Source organism: Parasteatoda tepidariorum, chromosome X1 (assembly GCF_043381705.1).
Source record: "Parasteatoda tepidariorum isolate YZ-2023 chromosome X1, CAS_Ptep_4.0, whole genome shotgun sequence".
NCBI classification, from domain to species: Eukaryota; Metazoa; Arthropoda; class Arachnida; order Araneae; family Theridiidae; genus Parasteatoda; species Parasteatoda tepidariorum.
This window is the reverse complement of record NC_092214.1, coordinates 4,958,185-4,971,211: the sequence shown is the minus strand read 5'-3', so window position 1 is coordinate 4,971,211 and position 13,027 is coordinate 4,958,185. Positions and strand designations below refer to the sequence as shown.

Here is a 13,027-nt window from a genome sequence, read left to right as displayed (position 1 = left end):
CCTCAAAACTGCTAGCACCCGCAGTGGCATTGATTCCACAAGGTGCTGATAGGTAGTCTGAGGTATCTGGTACCAAGCGCTCACCATCTGGTCCTGCAATTCCCTCACATTGCAAGGGGGTAACGTGGCAGCACGAATTTGGTTTTCCAAGTAAGACCACAAATGCTCTATTGGATTAAGATCAGGTGACTTTGGGGGCCGAGACATGACTTGAAAGTCACTGGAATGTTCCTCGGCGATTCAACCCTTATGACATGGTGCATTATCCTGTTAGTAAACACCATCCTCCGCAGGAAAAACTGCTGCCATGAATGGGTGAACCTGGTCTGCAACTATGTTCAAGTAGCTTACAGACGTCAGGGATTGTTCTATGAGGATTATGGGTCCTAATGTGCCCCATGAAAACATAGTTTCTGGGCGAGCCCATTGTTATAGATGGAGGGGGATCATAATGTAATGGCTCTTCGGTATATATATATATATATATATATGGCATTTCGTTCATCTATACAGTATCGACGGGAATTATCTAACTATGAAACCGATAAAAGTTTTATTTTCTTTTAGCTTGAACGAATTAAATTTCATTTTGAATGCAAATTTTATAGCTCATATATTTCGCGCTAATTTCTTACAGCATCTAAATTTATACAAAAATATAATTATATTTATTATTTAATAGAAGTGCTAACAAAATACCTGTCCATTAATGTTTAAAAAAGTTTTTAAACTCAAACTCTTTCTAGCAAAAACTAAAAGTGAAGTAGAAACGAATGATACAGACTCCTCTTATTGTGATTAAGATAGATCGTAGATCGGATCCCTGAATGACATTTATAGTTTGGAAAAAAGAATCTAACAACGATCAGAATAATGGTGAGAAACAAAATAAAAAAGGCATGAGAAGGAGATCATTAGATATAATCAGTACATTTGCCAAAAGTATTCTGGAATGAGAGTGTCGATTACAACTCCCTATCATCTGATTGTTAGTGTACCACGTACTGTAAGAAAAGGAAAATAATCATATATTTGGGTAAGGAAATGCCTAGGTTTTAACGCTAACGTCTTTTTCTTCTGAAAAAAAAGCCTTATAATATCAGATTCAAGTAGTGAATAAATATCAAGAGGAACATTAAAGTAATATTGATTTACTAGTTCCATTTCAAATTTGAAGTATTTGAGGACTAAAAATAGAACGTTCTAAGTCTAAAAGAGGAAATTGTTTAGTAGGGTGAAAAATGAGAAAAACTCCGACTTCTGATACTTACAACATTTAATATTTAAATATCAAAAATATTTATTTGCAATTCTAGTAAAAACATTGAACATTTCTCCTACAATAACAACAAGCCATCTGCCTTCTAGCATTTTATCACTGGCGCTTTCTGCCTTCTCAATTTCACTTCAGATGGCACCAGAAGGATCTTGCAGCTTTTTTCCAAGCTTTTATTACTAGGGTTAAACCCAATTGGTTGATCTTGGAACTTAAATGTTTTTTGCTAAAAAATAAAATTATTTTTGCTTTCAGCGTTTACAATTTTTTGTCCTTATTTATATGAAACTCATTTACGTTCAATGGTCTCGTCATAGAGTAATCTGAAGCTGTTCAAATAGCTACAGGTTATGATATTGAATTATTTTCTCCTTAACATATATGAACATGCTCAACATTCTGCCAAGGAAATAATTTCATTGGAACAAAAATAATATTTGCTTGAATAAGTAACCCTCAGCTTACTCACAATATTTTTTTTAAAAAATTCAGGAAATAAAATACTGATTATAAATACTCTTAATACTTTTTTTTGATATTTTAATAACTTTTATTGTATTTAATTATTTTTTGTAATTTTTTTATTTTGAAGTCGAGTAATGGAAGCTAAAATCTGATTGTAAATACCAATGCTTACATGAATACGTATATAATTCAAAAATATTTAAATTGTAGATTGAGAAGTTGCTTTTAAAGATAGAAAATATTTTTTAAAGCGCGCAGAATTAATATATTAAAAAATGGATGATACTTAGTTATAAAAACAATGCTTTCATTTTTATTTACTTTATTTATCTTTTAAAAAAAAAAGAAATATTTTTAGAAAAAATCAGCCAGATATTGCTAACGCACCCAGACAAGGTTAACACATTTCTCTTACAAACTTTGATGTTGTAACAAACTTGCTACGGCAACTGAAGAAAAAGTACCCTCCTAAAGAAATAAAAATCTATATTCCATTTGATAAGTATGAGAAATTAGTCTTTCATCATTACATCTATTTGTTAGTTGTTGTTTTTTTCATTTAAAAGCAATGCTTCCATTTTTATTCATTTCGTTTAAGTTTTTTGAAAAAATTTATCTTTTTTTGAAGAAAATAGGAGTCTAATGAAACCAGATATTTTAATAACAAAATAATTCAAAATAATTTATTCAACAAAATAATAGTAACGCAATTTTTTCAAAAACCTTGGTGCTGCAACAACAACTTGATTTGCTACAGCAACTTGAAAAGAAAAGTTTCAATTTTTAGGAATGAAAAATCTAGATCCCGATAAATAAGTATGCAACATCAATATTTAATTATTTCATTTATTATTTTTAATTGGAAAACTATACTCTCAATTTTATTTATTCAATTTATCTTTTTTTTTAATTGAGATTTTTTTTTTAAAAAAAAGTTTAATAAAACCAGATATTGCTAACGCAACTGGATAATGGCAACGCAATCTTCTCAAAAACTTTTGTTAACTGGTTTGTTGCAGGTTTCATGGTTTTAACATGGTTTTCTGAAGCTCTGTCACCAAGGAAAATAAAAACGTTACAGTTTAAGAGCCATTCACTTGAAGCAAAAGGATGACTCTAAACTATTTATATTATTTTTTCGATTAGAATTATCTGAGCTTCACAGCGAATGAATAACTTAAATATTTCAAAAGTTATTAAACCTGATAAAAAATTGCCAATTTGGCAGCATTTTTCCGTATAGAAGAAAGCAATCAAAATCACTGCTTTAATCTCAGTTTTTGCAATTTCTTATGAGCCCAGATAATAGAGCATTGAAGTAAGTTTTTTAATATTAACAAAAATTAGACTACAAACGCTTTTCATGGCCACAAAACCATGGCTTTTCTTCATATTGAAGTTTTGCACCATTTTCAGAGTAAGCATTTATAGCACTAACCTTAGATAGGCTAAATTTGTCCTAACAGTCATGAGTAACTGTTGAAAACTCACAGCAGTTATGAAAATAGTATATTATTCGCAAAAAAGCATAATTTCATATGACGATGAAGTCTTCGAAAAACAACCTTAAGAATGAAAAACCTAAATCCTCATAAGTAAACCTAAATCCTCATCAGTAATGGAAATACTGATGCGACATCAGTATTTCCATTTCACTAGCTATTTTTTCACACTTGCTACAAATTAGCAAAAATATCAATATTTTTTAAAAGTTTTAATAAATAATAGATTATTGTTTCTTACAAACTTTTAACTATAAACTCTGCACCATTGCTTTCTGTGAAGATTTGACTCATAACTCTTTGCAAAACACAACCTAAATTTATATCTGGCGTGTATACAGATGCAGTTCTGGTAGATTTCTTGTTATAAATTTGTGAATATCATATTCTGAATTATTAGTTAGCTTCATCTTGGTCCTGCATTGATCGTAGTTGTAGGGTTTCTGAACATGCCAAAGGCAGTTAGCTACCTGTTACCGTGCCATTGATCCGAGTGAATGAGATTTACTTTAAAGCTATAGACTGGAAATACTGAAACAAACAATGAAATGTTTATTATTATTAAATTATTTTAAGATATTTATGAATTTATGTTAGTTTATTTTGCTATTTTATTTATACATATTGAAAGAATTTAACGCTTACTTCTTGCAAATAATTTAATTAATATAGTAACAACAAAATGTATAACGTTTTTGAACACTTAGAAATTTTAAATCTCAGAACCAAACTTAAGTGCGGAACTGTTTATAATGAAGATGTGCGTGTGCGTTTAAAACTAAATAAATATAGTGATACAAACATTTTGGAAAACATTTAAATGGTAGATTAATAAAAAACACAAATAATGGTATATTCTTTTATGCATGACATTCTATTCGGTAGTAAGTTTTTGCATTAAAAAAACTAGTTTAAATTCGATAAACAATTTCAAAGACGTAATTTATTCCAAAATTTACATTTATTTATATATTCATTAACAAACACAAATTTTACAATATTTTATAAGGTTATATTAAATAAAGAACATAAATATACATACACACATATATATATATATATAATTTGAAATCTAAATATTTAATGCATATAAAAATTTATAATTGATTATATAGCTTTATAAATTTAGCTAATTTGAAAATAATTTACAATTCAAAGCAACGGATTAATTTTTTTTCAATTTCTAAATTGAAATTATCGTACAAGTCAGGAAATAAGATAATTAAATACAAAAGTAATGATTTGATAAAATTGTAAGTTCTATTTCTTAAAACATGTAAGTTCATTAGTTTAACTGTTGATAACTTTTCTTTGAGATATTCATTTATTTATTTATATATTTTTACATCGAACTACCTTTTCCCAATTACCGCTGAATTTAACTGACACACGTGACTTCTAGACTCCATTTAAAAATAAACAATGCATAATTAATTGAGATTCTCTTTGAAACTTTAAACTTCCTAATTATTTTGAATGTTTTAAAAAAATAACTTATTGAATTCATTTAAACAAAAAAAAATATTTCACTGATACGTTAAACCCGTATTTTTCATTAAATATAACATTTGTAAAATTTTACGCTGCTGTCTATGCATAAAATTCAAATAATTTACGGAATTAAATACTTTTATTAGCATATTGCTCATTAATTTACTTTCCATTTGCATCTGTTGCCCTGTCTTCCCGTTCTATTATTAAAGGATTATGTTAGTAAAACTTATTTTGTGGAATTGATAAACTTATTTTTATTGTAAATGATTATAATTATTTAACAAAGGCGAAAATTCTAACCAACTTTTCGCACTATTCATCATGAATATTAATTGGGCATCCTTTTCAGTTATAGGATTACATTTCGCACAAAAGTATTTTTCCTATTATTGGACAAAACCATTTGATAAATTGACGCGGTTCCGTTGCAGTTTTAATGATAATTAATTTAGCATTGTAATTTTTCAGCGGAGAATTTTCTCCCTTATTCAGTGTTATCTCTTTCACTGAAAATCTGATTCTCTGCCAGATGGTGAAGGGGAAAAAATTGTAAACAGAGTCTTATCTTGGATATATTTAAATATAATTTAATTTCCGGCAGTTCTTCCTTTTTTTTATTGCAAATTAAACCAGGGAAGTTAAATTGTATAATTTTTTTAATCATAGAATTACATTTCATTCTGAATACCATATTTATAATCGTTATTACTATAAAATAGTCTCTTTTAATTTACATAGTAGCACATTTTGCCCATGAAGCTAGAGTTTTGCACTAATGGACAAAACTAAGAAATGAGAAACTAAGTGGTAATAAAGCGTTGACCAAAACGTAGATATTGCTATGTTTTAACTCCTTCATCACAGCGGACGAGATAACTCGTCTTCTAGGAATACTCGCTGTGTTCTATTGTTGTATTAGAGAATATTGTTATTGATTGCAATTTATTATTATTTTTAAAGTAAAATAATTAAGTTTTAAAGGAATTTTCTTTTCTTGTCATCTGTGGAGGTCTGAACTGTGGAGAATGTGTGTGGTAGTAGAGTGTTGTCCAAATCGTAAGCATTGGTTTGCTTTAACTCCTTCACCGTGACGATCAAGACAGTAGCAATTTATATAGTAGCGTAGTTTACCCGTGAAGCTAGAGTTTTGCACTAATGGAAAAAACTAAGAATTTAGAAACTGTGTTGTAATACAATGTTGACCAAAACATAAATATTGCTATGTTTTAACTCCTTCATCACAGCAGACGAGATAACTCGTCTTCCAGGAACACTCGCTGCTCTCTGTTGTTGTATTAGTGAATGTGATTATTGATTGCAATTTATTATTATTTTTAAAATAAAATAATTAAGTTTTAAAGGAGTTCGCGTTTTATTTCAGTTTTAGTGCTGGAAGGGAACTCTAAGAGCAGAGAGTGGGACAAAGGCCCGTCATTGCCGCTATGAAAGTGTTAATATAAACACTTTTATTAAGGGACATATGTAACAGTGTACGAAAACAAGACATCAACTTGAATATCGTTTGCTCTCATAATCGAATTTTCAAGTAATAATTGTATCTATCTTATGTTTAAAAAGGTTTACCACAAATATGCTAATTAATTGGTATTAACTATTCATTAAGCTATGAAATCAGACATAAAAACGCACACACTCTCCAAACAAAAATACCTTTTTTCGACAGGCTTTAAATTTGACCTTAAAAAATATGGGAGGTAGCCGCAATCTGGAAAATATAATAATCGAAGTTTATTCAAGAGGGAGATTAAAGGTTTAAGCTTCTTAATATTAAGTTCACTTTTTATCTATTTCTTGATATCTCAAGAACGTTTGAAGTTATTCTATAAATTTTTGCCCACTAATGTACACTAAAGTGCCATTCAAATAGCGATAGCAATTTATAACAAGTAAGTCCTCTTCAACCGAAGTTTATGAGAAAAAATGAGCGTTGCATGGACTGCTTACTGACTCTACGACTGGGACATTGATTCAGTAGGGAGCCAATTTGAGCTAATTATTCTTCACAAGGCACATACAACACGCTTGTTTACGTTTACTTTTACACAATTTGTCCGATCACAATTTTTCTCACCACTGTCCGTGAATTCTCGGTATACTCCAGACACGATTGACCTGGACTATTCTGGCACTCTGACAATTTTAAAACTTGAATGGCCAAGCATCGAGTGCCTACGATCAAAAGTGATTAAATCACCCATGCGGACAATAATTTATTAAATATAATCATAATACTAGCCATGTATGCAGTTACTTTAGCGCCTTCACATACGCATTAATGAGACGTAGCAGTACATAATTTTTACCCCTTTTTCCACTCGACGCTGCTGTCATTTAAATAGCAAAATTGTCACAGAACTAGAATTTTCCAGGTCGACAATGTTTAGAGTGCGCTGAGAATTCACGGATAACGGGAAAAAACTAGTGATCGAACAAACTGCAAAGAACAAATGATCTCGAACAAGCTGGCTGTACGTAGAGTAGGCGTACCATTACGTGCAGTGAGCCTTACTGTAGGTTGCCAGTGAAGCTCAAATTGGCACCCAGCTGAATCTGGAATGCAGTCCTATACTCAGTAAACGGAGTGTACAGTGCTGATTTTATCTTGTGGGATTCAGGAGTCGTGAGCGAAATTCGTTATAAATTTGCTATCTCAAATTCATTCTATGGTTTTTTGTGAGTAAATTTCATTTATCCAAAGATAATCTGTAGTAGAAAATAATAATATTACTTATAATTTTATTATTATTATTATTATTATATAATTAAGTAATAATCTTTTATTTGTAACATATGTTTTTTTTTGCAAAAGTATAAACTATGTAATTTTAAATAACAAAATACAAAGTTTGAACGAAATCGGACAAGTATTTCTAAAGTTATAAAATTTTGAAAAAAAGTTTTTCTTTAAATTTTTTTTTTACTTTATATTAGGTTTTAAAATCCATACCACTCTAAAAAAATCCATGTTTACTCAGAAAAAATACGTTATAATGTTAGAACGTTCTAATAATGATATGTAAAAATTTTCTATCGCCTATTTTATAAAATTTAACCCATTTCCTTTATCTTTTAACAGAAGCCGGTGCCTTGCCAAGCGTTTACGTCCAAATTGCCTAAAATGGGACAACCAGATCTAGATTTTACTGCACCAGAAATACAAAATCTATCAAAATGCAGTCCGCTAAGTGACATGTTCTCTTTGGGTCTTGTCATATGCGCGGTATATAATGGTGGTCACTCCATTATTGAAGCAAATCTAAGTTGCGCAACATATCAAAAGCAACTAGAAATGGTAAGTTTTCTTAAGTTTCTGAACTTCTTAATTTTTCTTAAACTGGTTTTGAATCTAATAAATCAGGTACTTATTTTTCAAATTGAATTGTTCAAAAAGAAAAAGTATGAAAAAGAATAGGTGAGATCAAGCTTTTAATGTAATTGATATGTTATTACAAAAATTAATATTCACTTTTAATTACTTTTAATTAATAATACTTTTAATATAATTTTAATTAATAATACTCTTTTTATAAACCGAAATTTACCTTAAATGTACATATCAATTCACAAAGTTAGTTTGGACTCATAACTGTGAATACTGTAGTGATTCCAATATTTAAATTTCTGTGATAATATTATTTATTTATGAACACATTACCCATTAGAGTATTTATTTATTAGATTAATTCTTTAAAGTATATATTTCCAACTTTTCCACGCTTTATTTAATAAATTCAACTCATTAAAGTATTTAATTTGCTTGAATTGCTTTCCGCATTTCATATATTAAATTTGTTTAATGCTTACACAGATTTAGGAAAAATTACTATTTAAACACATTTTAAGTTTCTTTTTTTCGCTTCTTTTTTTAAAAAATTGAAATATTGTTCATATTTAGAGATTTATTATTTTTAATGGAAGTTGTAAAATGTTTACTTTTGAAATTCTGTTAATAGTTATGATTTTTAACTGACATTAAACGCTCATTTATCAAACTACTTGCAGGGATAACCTGGTTCAGCAGGATGCTGGACTCACTCTCGTGAGAACGGGAGTTTGAATTTAGCCAGCCTAAGACTCCCCGTGCAGTCAATGGTGGCTGGTGCACGTTAAATTTGTCGGGTCACAATGTCCTCCATGCTCCAATAACAAATTATACATCTGGGGGTACTGAATTGGAGAATGATATTTCTCTGGTTCAGTTCAAAATTATGATCTGTGTATGAATTAATGGATGTATGAATATGTCCGCCCTATAAACGGGTGTGGCAGAAGTTGAATTATCAACCATAGATGGTGCCACTGGAAAACAAGAAAAATCACACCCTTTGCCTTAATGGCCAACGACGACAACAACATCAAACTATTTTTACAAACTAAATCAAAACCAATATTAATCACAATTTATGAAATATAAATTTTTCTAAGCAATGAAATTTCACTTCCTGTGTAGTAACTTATCCTTAAAGCAATTATTTATAAAACTGGGATGTAGGTTACGTATTATGACAATTAAAATTGATATTTATTAAACTCAAGCATTAATGTCAAAAAAAATAAGATTAGTTACTTAAGACTGGATATTAAGATTAAAATTAGCTCCATTTTGTTTTTATTACCTTATTATGCGAGTAATAATTTATAATAAAACTAACTGTACAACGTGTCAGCAAAAAAGAACGGACTGTAATTATGCATCTGATGTTTTGTTATAAGTACTAGAAAATACCTTGTAATATAAATAAAATACAATATGAAAATAGCGGGCAAATAATGTATCAATTCATTTCTGAAGAATTGAACTAAAAAAAAAAAACTTGAAAAATTACTTTTAAATAATCTTATTTAATTCTCTAGATGGTGGCACCATATAAAACAATCTTGTATTTATTTGGAAATCGTATAACTAAATATCAATATCCATGAGAAGCAAATACTGACTTGAATCATGATGTATCTGCTTGTATTAGATATCGGCATGGATCATTTTGTATCTACTTGTATCATTCGACTTACTTAGTGAAACAATTACTCCCTGGTTCCGATTGTATTCAATAGCTACGAATACGCTCTTTTGAAACATATACAAGGAAAGATATAACAAACTTGATACAAGAAAGTTGATATTTTCTATTTTAATCAGATTCGATTTGTCACAGATTTTCAAAATGCTTACATCTCTGCACGATTACTGTTTCGTGCTATGTTAAATTAATCGTGCGATATTTCCTTTGCATTTACAAAATTAAAGAAGAATATTCCTAACCACTAATACCCATTCTCATATGGATAGTACATAAAAAAACAATTTCAGGCAATATATTATTAAAAAAGAAACAGATTATTAAAAAAGAAGTATGTTATTAAAAAAGAAATGGATTATTAAAAAAGAAGTATATTATTAAAAAAGAAATAGATTATTAAAAAAGAAGTATATTATTAAAAAAGAAATAGATTATTAAAAAAAGAAATAGATTATTAAAAAAGAAATAGATTATTATAAACGAAATAGATTATTTAAAAAGAGATAGATTATTAAGAAATAGATTATTAAAAAAGAAAGAAAATCTTAAAAAAAAACCATTCATCTAAACTAGCTTATTTATCATTCAAAATGAAGATAAGCGTTCAAATTTAGATATGTTCAAAATATGAGATATGTTCAAAAGAATGATTAATAAACTTTTTTTCAAATTTATTATACTTATCCACACAAGCTCCTTCTTTATTGTCTTTCGTTATGGAAGCATTTATGCATGCATTTTTATTAAGTTATTCATTAGAAACAATGCATGTCATTGCTACATTATTCTTTCATCGACAGAATTCCTATTAATCTGGAGAAATGATTAATTGATTCAAAAATAACCTTCTTCTTTGTACTTGGGATATAATTTCCCATCTAGGAGGTTAGAAAGATAATTTGCTCCACCCAAACTCAACCTTACCAAAAGTTTAATAATGATTGGTCTCTAAAAATAGATTTTAATTTGTTGGTAGATTTCTTAGGAACTTTAAATTTAGAAACATAACGATCGAAATTCTTAGTGATCATCTTATCTGAGATATTGTAAATGATTAAAAATATAGACACAAAGAGAGCGTTTTTATTTTAATACTATTGCTAGACTCTTAATTATATATTTTTTCAAAACTTTTAATTATGAGATTCATACATCGTGTATTAATATCTGTTTGAATGCAATAAATTAAACATAACTTTATTTTTTTCTGATAAAAGGGATATTTTTCATTAAACTAGAAAACACATTCTTAATACATCCAATTTAATATAATATTATATTAATTTCAATGTTTCTTTTTAAGCAAGTAGAGAGTATTTTATTTTTTTAAAAAAACACCGAATTTTATATATTATGTAGAATATTTCTTTAAGAGCAATTTTATCATTTGCAAAATGGGAATTACAAATGATAACTTTTGAGACAATATCGCGTGAAAATGTCCTTATAACTAAAATTTTAAATTTATTTTTGGTAAGAAGGGTTTTTAAAAATTGCTCAAAAACTTTAAATCTAAAGTAAAATTTAAAATTTATGAGACATTTTTCTCAGTTTAAGGGCAAACTTGATCATAAAAACTACAAGCTTATTATGTCACGCTAACAACTCTGCAACAAACTGCAATAAATAAATATCAAACTAACTTTTTTTCTAGATCAATAATATGTATACCTGTGTTTTGATCTAATTTTTTTTAAAAATTTCAAATATACAATGAAATATGTTCTTCGATATTGATTTTTTAAAGAAATATTCTAAACATTTTCACTAAAAGAAGGATAAAAAAAAAATAATTCACCCTTATAGCCCTTCAATAGCATTTAAATTAAAACATGGATAACATTACACAAAATCTACGCACGCAAAATCAATTCTGTAATAAAATCCTTTTGCAATGCGTGTTGCCGTAAAGAGATTTTCTCAAAATCAATGTTTCTTTGAAAATCAATTTGAAGTATGTAATTTCTATTCTATTTCGACTATCAGCAGGAGGAAAAAAAACTACAACTTCAATTCTAAAGATCGGAGAAAGACTTTAGAGATATTGAGAAAGCTAATGAACAAAAGTTCAATTATAGATAATAAGAAAAAAGAAATTAGCAATAATTGTCAAAGTTTCTGATTTTCACCCAGTTGGATATCTTAATTAATAAGAAAGTGATTCTATCGGAACTTGGATAACTAGGAGTCGTAGAATAGTAATAGTTTTTTTCCGTGATTAGCTGTAATTGTCTTAAAATATCATTTTCAAATACTCAGGAGTTTTTTTTTTCTTTTAATAATTTAAACTTCATAATTGAATAGAAATGTTTCTCGAATAATTGACATCTTATTCCTCGTTAATAAGTTAATAAGACATACTTATTTTTTCCACCTTTTTCAGACTTAATTTATATATATATATATATACAGGGTGTCTATAAAAGATCTCCGGGGTTTTAAAAATTCATATCTCACTAACTATAAAAGATAGCAAAATTTAGTCGATTTCTCTGAAAAGAGTAGCTCAAAAAGTTTTACTCATACCAATTGGGAATGTTTGTATCAACTGTTGGCGGCGCTGCAGGGCGTTGACCTTGAAATGACGTCGTGAAATTTGAAATGATGGCGAGTCCGCAACAAAAGGCTCAATGTGTTATTTGGCTCATAGAAACGAAGTCTTTAGTTACCGTACAAAGAAACTTTCGACGTAACTATGGTGTTAACCCGCCTTCTGACAAAACTATTCGTCAATGGTTCAGTGCATTCAAGGAAACAGGAAGTGTTTTGAAGCAAAAGTCGCCGGGTAGGCCGAGTGTGTCTCAAGAGAAAGTGGACAGAATCCGAGCTTCATGCCTTCGAAGCCCTAAGAAATCGTTGACAAGACGCAGCCTGGAGTTGGGGTTACCAAGATCAACTGGTTTACCAAGAACAGGTGGATCGGAAGGGAGGGACCTATTCCATGGCCTCCAAGGAGCCCTGATCTGACTCCGTTGGATTTTTTCTTCTGGGGGCATATCAAGAATCTTGTGTATGCAGAGAAAATTCGTGATGTTCAACATCTCAGGGAACGAATAGTCAATTGTGTGGCAACCGTCCCCCCAGACATGCTCGCCAGGACATGGGAAGAGGTAGAATACCGTTTAGACGTCTGCCGTGCCACTAACGGGGCTCATATAGAACTTTACTAAGTGTTAAAAAAAACTTGAAATGAGACGTAGAGTAGGTGAAGCACTTTATCCTGATTGCATTGAAGCAACTACAAAAAA

At 29.3% G+C, this 13,027-nt stretch overlaps 1 protein-coding gene across 4 annotated transcripts in view; it reads left to right on the top strand.

The window, feature by feature from the left end:
- Positions 1–13,027, top strand: part of LOC107440096 (SCY1-like protein bma) — an 811,210-nt gene that overhangs the window by 711,355 nt on the left and 86,828 nt on the right. For all 4 annotated transcript variants that reach the window (XM_071187972.1, XM_071187971.1, XM_071187973.1 and 1 more), the window contains one exon: positions 7,835–8,050. In XM_071187972.1, coding sequence (XP_071044073.1) covers positions 7,835–8,050 — 216 coding nt within the window. The remainder of the gene's footprint in view (positions 1–7,834; positions 8,051–13,027) is intronic.